We start from the raw sequence: 23,760 nt of genomic DNA, 5'->3' as shown, positions 1-23,760 counted from the left end.
ATTGATGTCCTTCTTGTTGAATTTTCCTGGTCTGCCCTTTAATGCTATTCTTTTCGAAAATAGAGTCGATGCTGCTCTGAAGGTGATCCAGGGTTGTTGTTTTTTTACTCACCCTCTCTATAACACCACTTTTATCTCTCCAAATAGGCTTCTCTACCTTGGCTTTTGTCTGTGTAAACTACACAAAGACTAAAGCATATATTCCTGAGCTGCATTCATGAACATTTAGAGGTTTTGAAGGTCATTTTCACCAGCGCGTATTTTACTTTTATGCTTTGCTGACCTGTTTATAGAGATTTTCTTGGTTTCACTTGTGCTGCTTTTGTGATTCTCTATTTATTTAATAAACCTTGTACTTCCTTTGATCACACTTGCATGTTTTAAATTATTAGCAATATTACAACTCAATCTGAAAAATAGAAAATAGAAAAACTTTATTACCTTCCTTGGTGAAACAGGAATTAACTGATAAACTGCATTTTTTAAAGTGATTTCATCAGACATGTGAAATTATAGAATCTCACAACATGAAGATCCACAGTGAAGCTATTATCCACAAATGGAGGAAACATGGAACAGTGCTGAAATGACCCAGGATCTGCAGGCAAACAGGACACTTTCTCACATAATAACAGAAAAACATCTAAACCTCTCCTGGCTATGCTTGACTTTATCAAATTCAATATTAATTTGACAATAAGAACGAGAGATTAAAGGCAAATAATGGAACTAAATGGGAGAATTCGAGGCCAAAACCACTGCTTAGAACACAACCAAACATCTCACCTTTGCAAAAGGAAAAATATACTTTGATGATCCCCAAAAACGTTTGCTAGTTTTTCTTTTCACCGACAACAGAAAAGTACTTTTCGGAAGGTTTGCATCCTGGTCCATGTGATGTAAAACTAACAGAATAATCCAGAAAAAGAGCTGTGATGATCTGCATGTGTTACTGGCACCAGACCTAGGGGAATCTGAGCCAGTATCAAGCGGTGCAAAGGCACATGAATCCTTTGCAACCAATTTCTGTGGATCACAGAGGAAGCGAGTTGAAACAACGTTACTCTGGCAGAGCTCGTTTATTCTGAGCCGCGCATTTTCAATTAAACAAACACAACCACAATACAATTCAAATGCAGTCAACAACATCCGGAGTTTCCACAAAGAAATAAAATAAAGTAAAATAAAATAAAATAAAATCCTCAAATAAAATAACATAATAGCAAAAGAAATTAAGAAAATCTAATCCTAAATTAACATATCCCAACTGAACAAAACATTCCATCTACAACACACAGTAAACACCAACGTTTGTCAGTTACAACTGTTTTTTTTAACGTTTGTCAGTTACAACTGTTTTTTTTAACGTTTGTCAGTTACAACTGTTTTTTTTAACGTTTGTCAGTTACAACTGTTTTTTTTAACGTTTGTCAGTTACAACTGTTTTTTTTTTTTTAACGTCTGTCAGTTACAACTGTTTTTTTTTTTTTAACATCTGTCAGTTACAACTGTTTTTTTTAACGTTTGTCAGTTACAACTGTTTTTTTTTTTTAACGTCTGTCAGTTACAACTGTTTTTTTTAACGTTTGTCAGTTACAACTGTTTTTTTTTTTTAACGTCTGTCAGTTACAACTGTTTTTTTTAACGTTTGTCAGTTACAACTGTTTTTTTTAACGTTTGTCAGTTACAACTGTTTTTTTTTTTTTAACGTCTGTCAGTTACAACTGTTTTTTTTTTTTTAACGTCTGTCAGTTACAACTGTTTTTTTTAACGTTTGTCAGTTACAACTGTTTTTTTTAACGTTTGTCAGTTACAACTGTTTTTTTTTTTTTAACGTCTGTCAGTTACAACTGTTTTTTTTTTTTAACGTCTGTCAGTTACAACTGTTTTTTTAACGTCTGTCAGTTACAACTGTTTTTTTTAACGTTTGTCAGTTACAACTGTTTTTTTTTTTTAACGTCTGTCAGTTACAACTGTTTTTTTTAACGTTTGTCAGTTACAACTGTTTTTTTTTTTTAACGTCTGTCAGTTACAACTGTTTTTTTTAACGTTTGTCAGTTGCAACTGTTTTTTTAACGTTTGTCAGTTACAACTGTTTTTTTTAACGTTTGTCAGTTACAACTGTTTTTTTTAACGTTTGTCAGTTACAACTGTTTTTTTTAACGTTTGTCAGTTACAACTGTTTTTTTTAACGTCTGTCAGTTACAACTGTTTTTTTTAACGTCTGTCAGTTACAACTGTTTTTTTTAACGTTTGTCAGTTACAACTGTTTTTTTTAACGTTTGTCAGTTACAACTGTTTTTTTTTTTTAACGTTTGTCAGTTACAACTGTTTTTTTTAACGTTTGTCAGTTACAACTGTTTTTTTTAACGTTTGTCAGTTACAACTGTTTTTTTTAACGTTTGTCAGTTACAACTGTTTTTTTTAACGTTTGTCAGTTACAACTGTTTTTTTTAACGTTTGTCAGTTACAACTGTTTTTTTAACGTTTGTCAGTTACAACTGTTTTTTTTAACGTTTGTCAGTTACAACTGTTTTTTTTTTTTAACGTTTGTCAGTTACAACTGTTTTTTTAACGTTTGTCAGTTACAACTGTTTTTTTTAACGTTTGTCAGTTACAACTGTTTTTTTTAACGTTTGTCAGTTACAACTGTTTTTTTTAACGTTTGTCAGTTACAACTGTTTTTTTTAACGTCTGTCAGTTACAACTGTTTTTTTTAACGTCTGTCAGTTACAACTGTTTTTTTTAACGTTTGTCAGTTACAACTGTTTTTTTTAACGTTTGTCAGTTACAACTGTTTTTTTAACGTTTGTCAGTTACAACTGTTTTTTTTAACGTTTGTCAGTTACAACTGTTTTTTTTAACGTTTGTCAGTTACAACTGTTTTTTTTAACGTCTGTCAGTTACAACTGTTTTTTTTAACGTCTGTCAGTTACAACTGTTTTTTTTAACGTTTGTCAGTTACAACTGTTTTTTTTTTTTAACGTTTGTCAGTTACAACTGTTTTTTTTAACGTTTGTCAGTTACAACTGTTTTTTTTAACGTTTGTCAGTTACAACTGTTTTTTTTAACGTTTGTCAGTTACAACTGTTTTTTTTAACGTTTGTCAGTTACAACTGTTTTTTTTAACGTTTGTCAGTTACAACTGTTTTTTTTAACGTCTGTCAGTTACAACTGTTTTTTTTTTTTTAACGTCTGTCAGTTGTAACTGTTACAGCGGCCACAAAAGAGATCAAGCCCACCACAAATAAATACACTGTTATAAGAAACAAAAATATTATAATGCTACGCAAACAATACTGACCGATCAAGTGATATAAATAAATTTAAAAATCCCCAAGGCTCTAACAACAAAAAGCAAGCTACACGCCGACACAGATCAACGGCAATACAAAACTTTGCAAATTATACATGTAAGTTATACAATAGACTCTGAAATTAATCTTTATATATGTACAGATCATTTTACATGGCTTATGAGAGTGGCCTTCTATCTTACCTGTGGATCACAGAGGAAGCGAGTTGAAACAACGTTACTCTGGCAGAGCTCGTTTATTCTGAGCCGAGCATGCCCAGAGCCAGGAAACTCGTTCTCCTCGCTAGACCCACAGCGGCGCGAGAGCGCCCCCACTGGCAAGAAGACACACGCACACAACAAACACGTCTACACACACAGGAAAAAAACAAAGACAAAAGACAAGACCAACTCCGATAGAAAAATAGGGGGTGTATTTTCTATTTATTTATTGATTTTTTTAAACCTTTTTTTCTCAACACACTACACATGCTGGCTGTGAAGTGATTGATGCTCAGCAGACAGGAATCTGGCAGATACACATAAACAGTTTAATATGCCTCAGTTGTTGGTCTCCTTGTAAATGTTTCCAACAGAGACAACATCATCTTCTGCACAGAAGTCTTGTGGTGATCTAATGTTTATTACTGTGGAGTTATTATCACTTCCTTAAAATATTAACAGTAATATTGCAAATCTAAAGCAAATTCCAGATTCAGTCAAGCTTAAAATTACCTGTACCCCTGACTGTCTTCTTCTAAATTAACAGTTTATTCTGACTGGGAGTAAAATTTATGTTTTTGACCCGACATGAAACTAATGAAATTTTACTCAGTGAAGTTACTCACAGTGGGTAAAGCATCCAAACATTTTACTAAAGTAAAATAAAAGTAAAAAGTACAGTGTAGTAAAACTCCTTCTAAAAGTACATTTTTACCAAAAAGTTACTCAAGTAACTTGGTCAATTGGTTCATGCACTGAAAAAGGAAAATAGTTGAACGACCTTAATTGAATTGCTTCAACTGGTAACAAGTAATTCAATTAAGTTTATCAAACTTAACTTAAGTTGGTTTAACTTGACAAATTGAATCAGTCTTACTCAAATCGTTTAGTTTACTTCAAATAGAGACCTAATAAAGGATCTTTTTTGACTCAGGCAGCCTTTATTTGAGAATAGTTAGATAGGAAGGTGGAGGAAGGCATGTGGCAAAGGTCGTCAGGCCGGGAATCGAACCCGTGACGGCCAAGTTGAGGATTAAGACCTCCTGAAGTGAGTTGTGCTTAACCCGCTGCACCACCACAGCACCTGGTCAGTACAGGATCTGTCCCTGCTGAAGACTGGCATCAGACGTAGGACACGAAGTAGGCATTGAACTTAATTGTTTCAGGTTAAAATGAGATGAAAAAGTTCATGTAAATTAAAATTTGTATCTTTTAAGCTAATTCAACACAAAAAAAGTAGTTATGGAGGAGTTATGCTGGTGAACTGTGAGCTTTACACACTGAAATATCTGCTTGTTGACTGTTTTCTGTGTGTTTTTACGCGAATAAAGGAAATGGTAGTATGTGTGTGAGGAATGAGGAAAGAAATATAAAAATTTGTCAGAGGATTTGAGAAAAAAAGTGTAAATGATGACAAGATGGAGAGGGAAGAAGAGCCGGGGAAGTCCTTCTCTCTTGTAATGGTCACAAATTTCACAATTTGGGGAAAAAAGTGAAGCTTCGCTGCCATGACCTGTTTCACATCTACTTCAATTTTTCATTCATTGGTTATATAATTAGGCATTTATTGCATCATTTATCATCTGTCATTATGAATTTCTTATGAAAATATTTGTATTTATTGTTGTCACAATAAATTCCAGCTCATGATGTTACCTACATGTCATACAGTTACCTAAAAAAGAAGTAACAGTTCTTATTGTCACTTTTATCGTAAGCATAATAGCGCCACAAAATGTCATGATAAGACTTTCAGTCAATCTAATTGGTTATGCCTTTTTTGGGAGCACCAAAGATCTGTGTTTTTAGTTCTCTCTGCCTGTTTAGTTCTGAATTTGAGTCCTCTTGCCATACTTCTGAAGAAACACAGCAAAGTATTAAGCGTTCTCCGTGACTAATAGCACTCAGAAGTTGTCACACTTCAGTGCTGCATAAAACAAAACCTTCGACAAAGCTACGTTTCATACCTGCCTAAACTGACATCAAAGTTTTCAGCATCCACAAGAGGATTTAGGGGAGGAAGGAAGTCTGGCAACAATGTTTTGAGTCCAGCTGCACTTTTTAGCTTCTATTTGGTTAAGCTTTGGGGATTTAAAATTATTAATAGGCATCATAAAATATAGTCATCCCATCATTTCCTAGCCTTTGTTTATGTAATGTTTTAGAGTATTCAGTGTTCAGAGTCTTTGCTCCCTCTTCCAGATCTGGTTGATTTGTTTCCTAAAACCATTCAGCTGCTTTAAAATACAAACAACAACTGAAGAACTTTAGTCCCTTACAAAAGTGTTTAAATCCCAAAAGCATTTTTCAAAATTTGTAACATTACAATGGCAAACTTAATCCTTTTTTATTTATGTGACTCAGCAACATAAAGTACAATGTAATTGTGAAATTGAACAAAAATTTGACTTGCTTCTTATATTTCCCACAAATAAATATCTGAAATCAGGTGTTGCAAAACTACACGGATCTAATTGATGAAAAATAGGAAGTCTAGAACTATTTTCTGGCATTAAGGATAACAATGCAACCATTTTGCTATTTTTATTACTCCCACCAGCTCATTTAGAGTGTATTTGACATAAACAGCATTTATCCCTACGGGAACTAATGGTGGAGGCAACTATATTTGTTTTTTTAAAACCCATCCGTCTCAACAGAAAATTAAGCATCTCGAAGCAGCCCGACGGGTAATCCCCACCTCCAGGACAAGTGGGATAATTAGGCTTACATGTCTCCAGGTAGAGGAGCAGCTCTACCTGGGAAAAGCTGCTTCCGTGGCTGTCAGCTGGCTGCTGTGAGTACCAGTGACTGCTGAGTGGTGGTGTGTGTGTGTGTGTGTGTGTGTGTGTGTGTGTGTGTGTGTATGGTGGGGGGGAGGAGGGTTGGTCTAATCAGGAGACCACGGGTGATGGGAGACAGCCGCGTGCTCTGAATAAAGCCAGATCTAAAGCCACTGTGCTCTGCTGTCACAGTGTGGAGAGGTTTATGGGAGAGAGAGAGAGCAGTTTGATAAAAGGCAATAAAGAACAGCAAGAGTGACAGAAACAGAGCGAATGGAGACAAAGCTATTTGTCCCCAAGTGTTTGATTAAAGATGAGGGAGAATAAAAAAAAAGAAACATTTACAAATCAGCATCTTTTTACTTTCTCTGTCTCGTCAAATCAACTAGTGAGACTCTGATCTGATTTTACTGGGCATTGTAAATGTGTTCACATTATCACTTTATTACATTACAACAATCTGAAATGGAGGGGAAATAGAACTGAATCTGCAACAGTTTTAGCAAATGAAAATCAGAAAATTTGATTTGCATCGAGATCAAATTAAACACTTTATTTACTATTTAAAGGGAATTTGCTGCACTAAATTTCATGGGGTTGTCAGAGTAAAGGGGCAGAACACAGAAGTTTTTCACACCTAGAACATTTTTATTTCTAAAACAACATGCAATCTATTAATACTCCTGACTGATCCAGATTTTCCTGAGCAGCACAGGTTGTTGTTCTAAATGGAAACTTTTAATTTTTAATTAGAGCAAAATTACTGAAGAAAAATGACAAACACTTTGCAACAAAAAATTGTTAATTACAGACCAAAGTTTTCATCTTTTAATGACCCCGTTTTTTAATTCTTCTTAAATCACAGTAAACAGGAAGCACATCTATCAAGTGATTTTTTTTTTTCAAAATAAGTCTTTGATGCACCCAAATCTGCTTTTAATTTATTCACTAAACTTGTCTACAGTTTTCAAATAAGGAATGACTCAAATCCTGTCATTAGTGCTGGCAAATGTTTTCAATTGAGCCAAAAACATTTGTGAACTGAAGGCTTATCTTTTACTGAGGTAAAACCCTTTTCAAATATTGGATATACAATGATTTACACATCCCCCTTGCTTAATGTAATTAAAATATTGCAAGTTTATAGTTGAGCAGGTGCAAAAATGTGTGGTTTAAGACAAAAAAATCTAAAAATTTTGAGCTCTTTGGTTGTAATGTGACAAAACGAGAAAGATTCAAGATGTACTGAGCAGTATATTGTATGAACTTATTTCTCAATGCTTAATTCTAGCTGCTGGATAAAATCCTCCCATTGATTATTAAAGAGTTTGGCTCCATCTGGTGGAAGTCTGCATGATGACATGTTTTGTAGGGGAAAAAGGTTTTAAAAGTGTCCATAGCAGTTCCACAGTCGGTCTTGGAAAAAGCACTTGTACTTTCAGGCACCGTACACAAAAGAGTTTCATGCTTTATTAATCACATTCATCTGTGACTTCCAGCAGAAGTTGCTTTTCAGGAGTTATTGGCTTCCTCTCCAGAAAGCTAGCTGGGCTCTATTGAAACCTCACTGAGCTTCAAACTGCAGAGCGCATTACCTCAGGATCCATACATCAATGCCAGTTCTCACACATATCTCATTATGCTTTATGCTTTAGGAAGAATGTTAGGTGTGAACGCAGACGTGGCCCCACCCCAAGCTTTCACACACATTGAGCAATCTCAGATTTCTCTCCAGCTAATTTTCCCACTTTTCTCCATTCACACAAATAGTCATGGTTCCTTGTAAAAGTATTCATACCACTGAACTTTTCAACAATTTGTCACATTACACCTAGAAAGATCTTTGTATCTTATTGGGGTTTTATGAGAGAAGAGCAGAAGTTAGAACCAACCAACCAGTTCAGATACATAAAATTTGCTATGAGCCTCAGAAGATGACACCTAAAAAATTATGGTATTTAGAAATCGTCAACATTATATAAAACAGAGCTTGTTTAAATCAACAATTCTTCAATATTGATTGTTAAAAGTATTTATTCCACTGGCAAATTATTTCACTCATGACATTTTCCCCCTGTTATAAGTGAAATAATCTGACAGTGGAAGTAGTACTTTTTCATCAGCATTAAGGAATAATTGACTTAAAATAAGCTCTTATATCTTGCTGAAAAGTGACTTGTAAGTTATTTTTTATTTCAAGTGTAGAAAGATATGTGCAGTGGAAAATAGACCAAAAAACCTGGTAAAATTTGTGGGTTTTTTGCACATCTAGAGAACGAGCTTTTGGCCCATTTGTCTCTATAAGATCAACCAGTTACATTAAATGGAGAGCATCAGTAAATATTAATGCTCATCAGGTTATTATTTTATTGGTAAAGATTAGATACAGATTGGATTTTTCTTGACAAAACTGTAGAAGCTGTTGTTATTTCTGTTTCTGCTGCAACTTTTCCTACCACATTTCTTCCTTCAATTCAACTTTCTTGGCACAAGGGTGCTGTAATCTTTTTGTAATATTCTTATTTTCTGCAACACTGAACATTTAATATTCAAACATTCCGAGCTGCCTTTATATTCCCCCTTTCTTCCTGCCCGTTTGCTGACTAATTGCTGTAAAGAAAAGCGACCAGTGAAACAATAATCTCATTCTTCTGGCTGCTGCTCCTTAAAGGTCTAGCTGAGAGAAATTGCTCGCAAACTGCAGGGATTGTAACATGCTGTGTCTCACTATAGTAAAAGCCGTCACTCAAAATGTTACCTTGATACTTCATGGAACAACAAATAAGCCACAGTTTGAGTCCTACAGCACACAAGCACTTTAGATTATCTGGATGTATTTTATTTCCGCAAAGCTGAGTATTTGAAGCCTTTTGCCTGAGGTGTGAATGTGTGTCCACTTTACAGTTATGCACTACTGGGTTGTGGTGTATCACATTCAAAAACAAAAAATTCAAAGTGAAAGTGTGAAAAACTTTGATGTTTTACATGACAATGCAAGTTTGCAACTTCCATTTTTTAATTTTTGTTGGTTTTTTTTCTTCAAACCTAATATTTATTCATTTTCTTTAGTCCTAGTCACATGTTATTTTGCAGCTACTTGACATGCATTGACATCTATTTCTGAGGGTTTTAAAATGTTCATGTAGGAGCGGTATGTTTTTATAAAACCGTGGATCCAGACAGCCAGAAACCCTGTACTGGTGCATTGCACCAGTCAGCAGGGAACTCACACACTCCTCCTTCTGAAAAAACAAACTCTCTAACCAAGAAACACCTGCTAAGACCACCACACCTCAATCCTGGCTTCATCCTTGTGTTTCTCACCAGCCTTTCTTAACATTCCCACTGCTCTTTCATTAGGTCATTTCCTGTTTTCCCACATCAAGTCCCTGTCAGAAACTGCCTTTCTGTATGTTTTTTTATGGATCGTGTTGCATCCTGTTTTGTATCTGGGAGCCACATGTGATGAGGATCAAACTCTCTGTCATCTGCTGATATTATTTTGTATTCCCACTCAGCGTATTGCATTTCAATGTTTAAACACATCTAGTATATTCTGTTACAGCTCTTCCTGTTAACCAAAGAGCTTAAGCTTGCAGTAAACTCTTGGTTTCTCCACTTTGCTTCAGCATTTTTAGACGAATACCGCTGCTGGATCTCTTGTAATAAAATATCTCACCAATAATAACTTGGCATGTCTTTAGTGGTACTTTGTGCATCGACTATTAACAAGAGAATTACAAAATTAATCATACACTGCAAATAAGCATAAATTACTAAAATATGGGTGGTTCTACTACAACTGTCTTAGCCTAGACACAGAAACTACTCAAAAATAAGTGCAGTGGAGAGTTTTAGAGAAACTTTTAGTCTAAATTCAAGAAGACAGAACCAGGAATAAGCGTCGGTGGCTCTTTCTGTTTAGCCTCTAAATTCAAAACCAGAACCTGGGAATGACATCAAACCCATCTCAGTGTTGTTGTGGGATTATTTTAATAGTTGCTGTGCTCGGTTACCAAACTAATTACTAGCTACTTAGACAAACAGTGTGTTTCTGTCAGACAGTAGTCAGGTGACAACAGACAACAATCCCAGAGATTGTGTCTCATTAATAAACAGCAAATGCCATGCAACAAACGACTTTATTTCAATTGAAGCAGTAGATGTAACCATTAGTATGTTGTCTGCTACTCAAAGGTTATAAAAGTGGAAGTTTTGTAGTCTACTTAAATTCCTGCTTAAATAGATTTACTTCTATTTGGCCTATCAAATAAAATCCCAAAAGAATTAACTTTGTGAAAATGTAAGGATATAAATATGATACTTCTGCATGGTTCTGCATAATTTCATAAATAAATGTTCCACATATACTATTGCTTAGTCACTGTCTTCTAATTTCATGTACTAAGAAACAGCAAATTTTTAGAGAAAAAAAACCTAAGTAACAAGCAGGTACTATGCAAAATATGATTTGCACATGAACCAAAAGCATATGCATATTTAGCATCTAAAGAAGCTATTGATCAAAATTAACTAATTTTATTCAAACGTGAAATTATAAAGGTTTTTTACATTATGTGCTGTAAAAAAGTTAAAGAAATAATACATAGAACAGAACACTAGCTTTGAAAACCTCTGCATATCACATTTCTTTCATCAAAAAGGGTCTCTGTGTTGGGGCAGGTGTGGCTGGAAACCTGCGGTTTGAATAAGGCAAAGGGGGAGAGGACAGGAGAGGGAGGAGGCCAGCCAACATATGTTCTGCTCCTGTAACAATAAACCTGTTTCCCAGCTACACTTTAGATTTTATTTGACCAGTATGAGGATTGAACCCATGACCTTACCTTTATATGCACCACGCTCTTACCACGCCACCTGAGGTAACACATCATTACCTTACATAATGATGAGTTTTCATCGATTTAAGTAAAACTTACATGATCTTGACAAAACTGCTCATATTCTAATGTTTTTTCAATATGAACAAGCAGAATGGTACCTGTTTCCAAGTGATCTTAAAGGTATTATTCCCTAGTCAGCATGATGTGGTGAGAAATAATGGTCAGAAACAGTTGGCCTAGCAAAAATTCAGATGAAACATTCAAGCAAACCAATTTTTAAAAAAACTGTGGGAACGCATTTTCTCTCAACATGCAGAGCAAAGATTATTCTCACTCACTGCTGCTATTATTTAACTACTTGCTGAATACACTTCACTTAAACTTTCTGCTCTGGCATGAAATTTGTTCAGGGAAAACGGAGCAGATGCTCTCCCCCTTGTTCTCCCCTCTCAGAGGTGGAGGTCCTCCTTAATGTTACCTTGTCTGGCCTTGCAGAATGAGTATATTTACTCTGGAGGGTGGAGGCCGCATAAGCAGGAATGTGACTTGAAAGCGACCGTTACGTTTTAATTTTTAACTCATGAAGAAAATACCTAGCAGCTCTGGAGGTTTCATGAATGGCTGCATTGATTATAAGAACCGCCCACCGACCTATCAGAAAGCGAGCCGCGTGGGGGAAACCACGCCCACTGTCAGTATAAAATGGGAAGTTGACGGTCTGAAGCCTGGAGAAAAGGAAACGCGGGGAGAGAAAGTAGTTATAACATAGCGCAGGTTGTTTTAATTTCACGTTCATCTCTGTTTTAAGACGTTTTCCAAGCTAATAATGACGTTTCTGACCTACGTGACTCTAATGACAACAGTCGCCATGACACAGGTAAGTTGTTTATCCTTCAGCTCGCTCACGATAGTGGATTTATATGGACGTACTATACATACAAATAAATAATTGCGTACAGTTTGTTGTCAGTGGTGTTAACAGAAACATTCTTCGGTGAAATAAACTTTTCTTGTGTTGGTATGATTTAGGTAATTTTTCTGTTGTTCTAAAATGTACGAGAAAAGAAGTTTGTCGTTTCTAGTAATAAGCGTGCCAACTCATGTTTCAAGTTCTTACAAATGGAAACATGTTGGCTCCTGCGTTTAAGCCGTGAGTCAAGTTAATTGTCTGCATGGGACTTTAGTCGAGCGCAATCAGGGGCGAGTCTTCCATGACTGGTCCCCCTGGGCATCAGGGCACCATTCTGCCACCCCATTCTGCAAAAATAAGTCAAATAAAACTTTATTTTACTTCATATATGTGAAGTCGATTTAGATGTGTTGGCTGACTGCTTAAGAAACTAAGTAGCAGTTTTACTGCATTGTATTTCAGATCCGGTTAGGCATCAAAAAGAATGAGATTCTGATGAAAACATTCAAATATTTTATAGTATTTGCACAAAAATGCTAAACTTAATTTGATAACCTGATCCTATTGCTTTTATATAAAACAGAAAAGCAACAGTTGCTACTAATTACCAAATTTTACATTAGAATTATGTTATTATGTTGTTATACACATTGATTTAAGCAAACGTATACATTATGGCCACACTAAATTTTGTACTATCTTGAGGTGAAAATGCTTAGTGCACATAACTTTTTCCTTTTCCACCAGAAAAAATATATGGAGTGGCCAGATGGAGACCTTTGGGTAGCACATTAAAAACAAATTCATTGTCATTTTTAAAGAACCACAATTTAATTTGTTTATTTTTAGGTTTTATAAAGGAAAACATAACACTTTTGTTAAAAAAAAAAAAAGAGGATGGTTGCATTTTCTCCTAAAAAATTATATTTATGGAAAGTTATGTTTAAAAAAATACAGCTTCCAACCAAACAAGAAAAAAAAATACTACTGGGACTGTGTGTAATTTCTCTTTGAGTTTTAATTTACGTGTTTAGTTGTGGAAATTAATTATTCAATTGAAAAAAGAGAAACAGTTAAAAAACTATATTTCTTATTATGTCTATATTTAAAAATTGTTGATTCTTTATTATTTTTAACCAAAGTTAATAATGAGTTGTGGAAGATCCAAAGAGACACTTGAGCTCCAGAGCAGCAGGTTGCTTTAAAAGAAGAAAGTACATAAGAACTATAAAAAACACAAACATTAACAAGGCAGTGCTAAGTGGGTGCAGGCAGCTTAGTGACATCAGAAATGTAAAAAGTGAATATTGTTTAACCTTTTAATTGAGATTTAATAAACTTAACAGTGAACTTTGTTGTTAAAGTTTCATCACCCCTTGAACTTTTGTTAGATTCTGTCATGGTTCAACTACAAACTTTTTAATGGGATTTTATTTAACCGACCAACACAAAGTGTCACTTCGCTATAGGATTATCAACATGCAGAAATATGGCTGGATGACAGCTTGTTGCACAGGGAACAAGATTTTATCAGAAAACAAGAGCTGATGTGAAAGGAGACTGTCTTATTGCACTGGATTTACAGAACCGGACACAATATGTACAAACTTTTTCACATTATGCCACCTTATAATAAACTTAATGGTGCTTTTATATGATCATGATCAAGGCTTGTGAAGTCAAAGGAAAGAATTCAAGTTTTTTTACAACTTGAAAATCTGAAAAATCTGCTATGCATTTATATTTAGTCCCTTTCATGTTGACACCATTAATTAAATCTAATGAAATTAATTGCCTCCTCAAACTACATATTCAGTAAAAACAGTGCACCTGTGTGTAATTTAAAGTGCAGCTGTTTTATGAAGGTCTTAGAGGTTTGTTAGGGAACAATAGAGAGCAAACAGCATCATGAAGGTTAAGGAACAAATGCTAAAGCCGTTAATAATGTTAGGTTATTAAAAAATACTTTAAGCTTTGAACATCTCACAGAGCGCTGCTCAATCAACCATGTGAACATGAAAAGTGTTGGGTATGCAGCCGAAAGTGGCTCTCTGGACCTTCCACAATAACTTTTAACTTTTTTAGCTTTAGCTAAAAAAATTTAATATTGATATAACAAATGCAGGTGTTTAACTGTTTTTAAAAAAGAAATCTGCAATATTTACGTTGAGTTTCCTCAAAGAATGACATTAAACGTACCAGTAGTATGTTGTTATTTCTGTTTAAGCTAGAAAACAGACCTGGACATTTTTATGTAGCAACATCTGTATATTTGGATATGGTTACCCTCCCACTGTAGAACAATGAAAATACTTTTTAGGAACCTAGTTGATCACATGAACAAAGTTTGGGGTTATATTAAAGTAGGGTCGAAATGATTAACTGGATTAATCATGATGAATCAATTACTGAAATAATCATCAGCTAATTTAATAATCAATTAAATGTTAACTAAAGTATGCAGATTCAAAAAAGGCCACTTGCTGAAACAACATACTTAGAGCAATAATTAAGCCAAAACTGTACAATAAATATATACAACTTGCACCTATGATTGAAAAAAAACTTTGTTTATAAAACTACTTAAATGCTATAGTTTTATCTTGATCTGGTTCAGATTCTGTACAAAAATCTTCTTTTAATCACCTTTTGCTATCCAATTATTAATCAGTTAGCCCAAACAACAGATCAGCTCTGCACTGTGTAGTTAAGTGAAGCAGAAAGGCCTGAGTATTTTAGCTGCAGATGCATTGTTTGCTACAATGATCAAGCATAGACTGAAGGATGGCATGTTATCACATTTTAGGTACTTAAATGTTTCTGCTTAAAGTAAATGAATTATTTGCTCATTTGCATTTTTTTAAATGTATTTCTAATATTGTATTAAAAGGCTTACATGGTTAAATGAGAAAGCTGCAGACTGTCAATTTTTATAACCGATTAATTAAGCAATAGTAAAAATATTCAATAGAATATTCAATTAACTGATATAATAACTGGTTTCTGCTCTATATTAAAGTAGTAATATTGACCACTGGCCTGATAGGTCAACAATAAATTATGTTAGAGAAGCATGGGGTGTATACATACATGTTAGCTGCTTGGATTTCCAAAACCTGAGCATGCATTAACATCTTGTGGGTTTTGTTTGACATGTTGATCCCTCCAGGTGTCTGCTAGCTGCCCAGCTGTGTGTGAATGCCCTGCACAGCCCCCTGCTTGCCCTCCAGGCGTAAGCACCGTGCCAGACAGCTGTGGCTGCTGCAAGGTGTGCGCTGCACAGCTTAACGAAGACTGCGGCCACACGAAGCCCTGCGACCACCACAAAGGACTGGAGTGCAATTATGGCAACGACGTGACAGTGGCCTGGGGCGTCTGTCGAGGTGAGGGAGGAAGCAGGAAGTCTCACTTGGAAAATGGCTCTCATATGATTTAAAGGTTCCTTTACTCTTCCGGTCATGTTGGGTCAATTTTTAACAAGCCGAAATGAGATTAAAAGTAAAAGTGGTGTGCAGCAGTGAAGCAGCATGTAGCCTTACTCATTTTAATAAGTAGTAAATAGTTTATAGCCATGATGGGGGTTTCAGGGATAATATTACGCTTTCCATCTGTACCAGGCCTGCACTTCCCTGAGAGCTATAAATAGCTGCTTCTTGGGGACACGGAGTCTGCCACTTCCTTTTTTTCCTATTTTTACTTCTTAGCAAGTACTCTGTGTAATTCTGTTCACTCTTAAGGTGAAAGGTCAGTAGGTAGTCTTGATAAGGGCAATTTTCTTTTGATTAAACAAATGTTGTCCACAGGCAGCCCTGCAGTATTACAAGGTTAAGGAACAAATGCTAAAGCCGTTAATAATGTTAAGGAATATGTAGTTTGTTTATCTGGGTTAAGGCTGAAAAATGTATCACTATATAAGCGTTTCACATCAGTTGATATCAATAATACCTGAAATAATGCCAAATTGATAGGGTGACCTTTCCTCTTTTATCCATAGTTTTTACTCCACACCATTGCTGTTTATTTTTAATGAGACACAGTGGGTAAATCTTAAACTGCAGTTGCTTAATTTACTCAACATGTTGTTGCTAGGTAACCAGAGTGAGTGAGTTGCTAGGTAACCAAAGGCTGAGTGAGTTAGTTGATTCCACCAACCTTGCTTAGCTGGAGGTTGAGCGACTAAAATCTTTCCTCTGCCTACATCTCCCAGAATGCTTTGTGGTTTTGAACTGGAGTTCAGTTAATAATCTATACATTGAACATTTAATATTCTGTCAGATGTATTAACTATTGAAATGATCATGTGTCTATCGAGAAAGTTGCTAATAAGCCTTCATTTGATTCAGATGTGTTGAACCACTTCTGTAGCAAAGTCATGGTGGGTTATTATTGATTATTGGATGTAGTGACAGCACTGCCATCATAGGACAGTGCTGTCTCTCAGGAATACTACAAGTAACAAAAAGAAACTCTTTGACAAGCAGCAAAAGAAAAGCGGTGTATAATTGCCTTCCAGATCCAAACTTGAAGCAAACCTGCCACATTGTTGTGAGGTTTGCTCACAGTCTTTTGAGAAACCACGCTGACCTGTACGAGAACTTTCTAAACCTTTTCATCATGTCCTTGTCAATAACCGCAGATAATGAAGAATGGAATTTGAGACTGAAGTTATTTTACGTTTATAGACATCGATTTTGTTCCTAGCCCTGTTTGATGACACCTTTTCTTTGTAGGCATTATTCAATACATTTTGACGTAAGTTTTGTTCTGGTATCTGTTTCTTATGTGTACTATACAGTATGCGATCGCTACTACAGTTAGTCTTGTAAAGCATTTCATAATGGGTGAAAAAGTGCTTAATAAATACAGCAGATATCTACAGATACTGTCATGGTCTAACATTAAATCAGACTAAAGCTTTTTCTGTTTCAGATCATTACCAAAATCATCTCTCCTCTCTAAATGCAAAAGACCTATTTCTACTCATGCTGTTAATTGCAGTGTTATAACTTAATTTTTTTCTCTCTTTAATGATCATGTTTCAGCAAAATCAGAGGGACGTACATGCGAGTACAATAACAGGATCTACCAGAATGGAGAGATCTTCCATGCAGGCTGCAAGGACCAGTGTTCCTGCATAGACGGAGCCGTCGGCTGCACGTCGCTCTGCAGCAGCAAGCTGCCCGCCGCTTCACCGGCCTGCCCCTTCCCTCGACTGGTCAGGATCCCGGGACGGTGCTGCTTCAGTGTGGACTGCCACAAGGACACCTGGCTTCTTCCACCTAAGTACCGGGTGTGTGCGCGTGTGATGGCGTGCGTAGGGGTGTGTGCGTTTGTGTGTAAAAAAAAAAACTACACACAGTCACAATCACAACCGGCGTTAGTCAGGTTATTTGGAAATAGTAATTAGTTACTAATTGTTGATTACTTCCCCAAGAAAGTAATCCAGTTGCTTTACTGATTAATTATTTTCAAAAGTAATTAGTTTCTTTAATAATTACTTCATTACTTTTGAATAAAACAATGAACAACCTGAATAAGCTGCAAAGCAATACACCTTTCAGACTATTTTTTCTGCATAGTCCATCATGTACATTTAATCAGATGGAACCATCTCTTTTAAAAACGTTTGTTTCACTTGTTTAACTTGATTGAAATGCAGCAATACTTGATTTGAATTTTGTTGAATATTTAAACCTATTCTCTGCATATTCCACTATATATTTCAAGAAAATCAAGTCTCTCTTCTGCTAAACAGAAGAGTATTTCTTTGTATTCCACCATATAAAATACAATTATTTTTGTGTTTGCACTCCTTTCGAACAGATGTAAAATACAGTGATAAGATAAAATTAATTAAATCAGTCTCTACTGACTCCACTCCGAATTAGTAACATTTACATCTTTTAACAATTGGTGAAGTGCAGAGAGGACTAATAATGAATTATTATTACCTATTTTCTGTTTATTTATTTTCACCTGCTTAGCAGAAGAGTAGTAGGTTGGAGTATTTAGCCCACAATAAGAACATTTTAAAAAATAAAATTGCAGGAATAAAGAAATAAAATTATTAGAATAAAGTCATATAGTTACCAGAATAGTCATAATATTACTAGAATAAAGCTGTACAAGAATAAAGTAAAGACAAAAGGACAATACAGTGGTAATATTATGACTTTATTCTCATACTTTTCAATGTTATTTTCGTAATTTTACTTTTTTATTTCTTCTTTTTTTAGTATGGCCCTAATACTCTGTTGTAGAGGAAATATCAGAGGTTTGTCTGGTGGAATTAGATGTAGCCGCATCAGTCAAGTTATTTTGGGAGATCTTCTTTTTTTAAAAGATTTTATTGGCTCTATTGGCCTTTATTGGATAGTTAATTGACAGGAAAGCAGGTAATGATAGAAAGGGAAGAAAAGGTTGCCAGGCCAGGAATCAAACCTGCGACAGCCGCGTCTAGGACTAAGGCCTCCATATGTGGGTTGTGCTTAACCCCTGTGCCACCACAGCATACCCGTTATTTTGGCAGATCAAAAGTGCCAAAGGTGGTTCCTCAGTCTGCTTGCGTGGAAGCAACAATGATCACCTTTTTTACAATTGTAATCTCTTACTTTACTCATTACTTGAAAAACGTAATCGAATTACAGTAATGCGTTTCTGCTCATTACTGATGGTAACATAAGTGGCCCACATGTCCTGTCTCTTGTTTAACAGATCCCTCCTTTACAACAGCATCTGCCCAGACCTTGGTACCATGCAGTGCCGCAAGGGGATCAGAATGAGCTGATCCTGGATGATGGCATCACACACATCAAGACAAACAGCTGGGAAAACCGACAGGGCTACAAACACATGCCTGGTAACAGTGTTTAGGGAAAGCTGCAGGAAATGATCAGGAACCTTTCATAATCTTTTTTGTCCCTGACATTCCTCCTCCTCCTTCAGTTTGGGGCACCAGGAAGGAGAAAAAGTGTCCAGTCCAAACCACTGAGTGGTCCCAGTGCTCACGCAGCTGCGGCATGGGCATCTCCTCTCGTATCACCAACGAGAACCTGCAGTGCAAACTGGAGAAGGAAACGAGAATCTGCACCATACGGCCGTGCCGCAGTCAGACGGTCCCAGCCAAGGTGGGTCTGATGCCATTCAGTCAAATACTGAAAATTAGTTTAGAATGGAAATAAGTTACATCAATAAGCTGATAGTTGATTCAAAGTTGACAAACTGCATGACTAACTTCATACTAAAATAGGTCAAATCTTTTGAGTTTGAAATTTGATCATAGTTTGTGCTACAAATTATCTTTATCATAAAGTATTTGCAGAAACATGAGCAAGTGAGCGCTCTTAATACTATCTTTGACGTCAACAACAATTTAGGCAATTCGGAGAAAGTAAACGGCTCATGAACACTGAATGCACTTTATATGGTTTGATCCTTGGAAAATTTTCCTCATTTTACAACAATCTGTTTAAAAGAGCTTCAGTTGAGAAGAGCAAGCCTTGTGTGGAGATATTTTATTAGTTGTTCATTGGCTATCTGCCAACTCATGGGAACACTCAGCTCATAATGCACCCAAACAAGAGGAGACGTCAGGTCCATCAGGTCAATAGTGTCATAGTCATACACTTCGAACATTTCCACATTTGGCCCCCTTATAAACACAGATTAACATAAAATAGAACATGAAGTGTAAAGAGGAAGGAATAGAAAAGAGAGCTTTAAATACTTAGTTTCAGTTCAGAGATAGCAAATAAAAATCAGAAAAATATTACGTGCAATTTAATTCAGCCCCTTTCGATATTGTTTGTACTCAACCTTTTTCAGGTGGTGCCACAGACCTTTTACCAGATGTAGTTTTAAGCTCTGACATATGTGGAAATTTTGGTATATTAAAGATACCTCTAAATAAACTGCTGTCAGAAGTTACTTAACCAACAAACTGCATGTACACATGTGTAATTTAATCTCAGTATGAATCAGGTTCCTCTGTGCAGGTCTTACATTTGTTAGAAGACATTAGTGAATCAACGGCATCATAAAGACCAAGTCAAGAATTCAACAGTGGCAAGAAGAAGAAGAAGCCTTAAAACAAGCAACAACAAATGTTGCCTCAAGTAACGTAGGTGACATGTACATGTGTTAACATGGTCTAAAGTCCAGATTTGAAAATCAATGTTCACCGATTCTCTCCATAATTCAAAGAATTATGGGCCAAAAATTCAACTGGTATTATTTTCCTTCCAGATAACTATTATGCACTATTTTGTGTTTATCTTTCGCTTAAAAATCCCTATACAAACATAAAAATCTCATGTTGTAACAGGTCAGAGCAGCGTAAAGTTCAGAGGATATGAATATCTTTGGAAGAAACTGTACTTCCAACGAATATTAATCACACAAAGTCTAACCCTGATAACACTTACCAATAAGTCATTTTTTTCTCCTCTTATCTGTGTGCTTAACGACCGATTTACAAAAACAAAGTCTCTTTCTACTCAAGACCAGATAAAGAAAATTTTAAAAATGGGCAGGATAAAAGAAAAAACTAGATTTTCCAACCTTGAACGAATATTTGTGGTTAAATATTTATTCTTAGTTTAGGAACAGCTATATTCTCAGTAGCACTAGATGTGGTGTGAACTGCGTAGTGCTGATTTACTCACTGGTGCTTTGGTAGCAGGCAGATACTTTTAAATATAGTCCATCATACTCAGCATTCCTGCAAAGCAACTGTCGATAGCTGAGTCCGGTCTGTTTACTCAGAGTTCAGGGAAATGCTCTGTCTATATTAATCCTTTGTTGATTCCTCAGCTTGACTGAGCTGAATGCTTTAGTGCTAAAAGTCATCATAAATGTCTGTGTATAGAGACAAATGTTGATGAGTTTGAATTTTAGAGAAGCTTGCCATATGCAGTGGTTATAAAAAGCGAATTCAACCTTGTTCTATATTAAATGTGACATTTATGCTAAACAGAAAAACAGTAAAGCTGTAATCAGCCAGTGTGAACACAGTTAAATTGATAATTATGTTTTAAGTTTCATTATTCATCCTTATTGCGCCCTCTACCTCGCCAAAGTTCTCCAAATCTCTGAGGATATTGTTTGTACTCAACCTTTTTCAGGTGGTGCCACAGACCTTTTACCAGATGTAGTTTTAAGCTCTGACATATGTGGAAATTTTGGTATATTAAAGATTAAAATTATATAAATAACAGAACTGCAAAATAACAGAATCAGGCAAAAGAAAAAAAATCTTAATCAAATTCTTTCACTATGAAACTCATGAAGCTTTAACAAAAACTGCAGGTGTGTGTGTGTGTGTGTGCCTGGTAAATTTTTGGTTGAAACAAGCTTTTCTTCATTCAGTGAAGTTACTTAGAGTGTAGTAAAAAATACTCCTAAAAGTAAATGCTATCCAAAGGTTATGCAAGTGAATCTAACTGGTTACTGCACAACTCTGCCCACTGTACGTTTAGTTAAGGTAAAGACCTTAACTATTAATAACACTTTTTTATTTTCCACAGAAAGGTAAGCACTGCTCCCCAACGCAGAAAGCCCCAGAGCCCGTCCGCCTTTCCTACGGAGAATGTCAAAGCGTTCGTCTCTACCGACCAAACTACTGCGGTGTGTGTACGAACGGCCGCTGCTGCTCGCCGCGCCGTACGCGCACCGTGCCTGTGACTTTTGTCTGCCCGGACGGCGAGCGCTTCCAGAAGCCGACCATGTTCATCCAGTCATGTAAATGCAGCCGTGACTGCGACCACCTCAATGAAGCGGCGCTCCCTCCACAGCACTGGATGTACGGCGACACACACAAATTTATTGATTAGCCTGGATGCGAGGATTGTCGTTTGGAAAATCAGCTCAGAGGAGGAACCTTCGAGACAAGGAGACGCTTCTCTGCTTCTGCCTCCAAAATGGAGAAGACAAAAGGCAAGATGCACTGCCAGGATTATTAGTCACTCCCTGAAAGCAAACCACATTGTTTAGTGTGACCGGAGTGGATTGTACACTCGGCTGTTTTTGTTTAAGCCTGACGTGGGACCTAAATTAGACCCCTAAAATCCCCAGCCGTTCTGCACTCTGCACTGATTGCTGGTTTCATGTATGGAAGATGAAACGCTTCGATTGGCCAGAGGAGAAACTCTACACAAGCAACAAAGCACTTTACTTGGTATGGACATTTCTGACTGTCATGTAGCGCCAGTGAAAGGGAATCTTTAGTATCACTGGATCACTTTGAGACCTGAACATCTAATAATGCACTGACTACTCAGTGACTACTGAAGGAAAATAACGTAGGTTGTTTTGTATTTACATCTTCGGTGTCATGCATTAGGTGGATGGAATTTTTGATTAGAGAAATCTGTAAAAAAAAAAAAAAAAAACACAGGCATCAGCTGCTGTGCACACATTGTGACTTGGTTTACTTGAAAACCTAAACTCAGGTTAAACAAGTCACTGTCTCAACTCCAAAGAATTCAGCATGAAATGAACCAACAATGAGTGAGATAAATAAATAAGATTTCATTCACAAATATCTCAGTTATATTATACGACAGCGTATTAGACCCATACTAAAACAAATTTTAAAATAAAATTGTGAGAAGTCGTAGTATTAAGATAAAGTCGTACACAAATAAAGTCATAATAATGTCAGAATAAATATGCTGTTTTATAAGAGTCAAAATAAATTCCTGTAGTTTTATTTTTACTTTCCTAATAGTTGGCTGTAAATACTGTTTTCTGTCAGATGTTTTCCTTTAGACTCCTATTTGAATGGATACTTTTAAGCTAAGATACAAAGAGTAAAGTTTGTACATTTCTGTCAGTTCATCTCCTTTGCAAAACTTCACACTCAACACAAACATAAATGTCTTTAAATAGACTGAGATGGGTTAAGTTAAGTTAAGTCATTCTGCTAACTTTAATGTCAGCCTGTTTTATCTGATTCAACCCAGTTTTTTTAGATAATTTATTTTGCAAATATTCAGCTTGTCAGTTTGAGGTGAAGTTAATTAGGAGGTAGTCTCCTTTTGCAGTCCATATGTATGGCTTAAAAATTTAGTTGAAGTTGAAATTTTTGCAGCAGGAGCTTCTTTCTCTTGGTTGACAGTGATTTAAAACTAGCTTCAGCGCCAGTAGAGATTATTTTTCCAGCACTTTCTTTTTCACAATGGTTGCCGAGTTGTTTTGAACATCCAAACCAAATTTCTTTCACCTGAATAAAGATCTGAGAAATGGATAAAAAGTGGTTTTAGTATGAACAAGGCAAGCAAACATTAACCTTCAAAAAAAAAACACTGACCACATCCCTGTTGATAATTTAACAATGCTTAAAAATTTGGTCTGTGCTATGAAACAGTTCAATTTAAATGACATTAAACTCAATCTTGGAGAGATTTTTAGAGCCTGTGTGTATAATTTTTAGTGTATGTGGATCTGAGAAAATCAGTTATTTTTACTTGAGAACCCAGTTCTTGTTTCTAAAAATCACCTAATTGTATTCAACAATGCTGCAATGTTACAATGAGGGTGTGTAAACTTCTAAGCAGAACCACAGGCCTTTGGTAAATAAGCAATGGTGTGTGCGCCAAACTATTCAGCATGTAATTAATCAATACTTTTGTTTCAGAATAAAGTACCATTTTAGCCAATTACAATTGCATTTCTGGTTGATTATTTTTTTTTCTATTTATATACTGTATA

At 35.9% G+C, this 23,760-nt stretch overlaps 1 protein-coding gene across 2 annotated transcripts; it reads left to right on the top strand.

Annotated features, from left to right (window-relative positions):
• Positions 1 to 11,843: 11,843 nt before the first annotated feature.
• LOC114145094 (protein CYR61-like) lies at positions 11,844 to 23,711 on the top strand. 2 transcript variants are annotated; one of them, XM_028018482.1, is made up of 6 exons: positions 11,844 to 12,018; positions 15,221 to 15,434; positions 17,094 to 17,341; positions 18,784 to 18,910; positions 18,997 to 19,178; positions 21,576 to 23,711. In XM_028018482.1, the coding sequence occupies exons 1-6, from the start codon at positions 11,968 to 11,970 to the stop codon at positions 21,879 to 21,881; spliced, it is 1,128 nt and encodes a 375-aa protein (XP_027874283.1). In that variant the 5' UTR covers positions 11,844 to 11,967; the 3' UTR covers positions 21,882 to 23,711. The 2 variants fall into 2 exon arrangements, with proteins under 2 accessions (XP_027874283.1, XP_027874282.1); XM_028018481.1 differs by having other exon boundaries at positions 11,845 to 12,018; positions 18,766 to 18,910.
• Positions 23,712 to 23,760: the final 49 nt, after the last annotated feature.

This window comes from Xiphophorus couchianus, chromosome 5 (assembly GCF_001444195.1).
Source record: "Xiphophorus couchianus chromosome 5, X_couchianus-1.0, whole genome shotgun sequence".
In the NCBI taxonomy this organism is placed as follows: domain Eukaryota; kingdom Metazoa; phylum Chordata; class Actinopteri; order Cyprinodontiformes; family Poeciliidae; genus Xiphophorus; species Xiphophorus couchianus.
The sequence above is the reverse complement of the archived record's forward strand: the minus strand, read 5'-3'. Positions and strand labels throughout refer to the sequence as shown.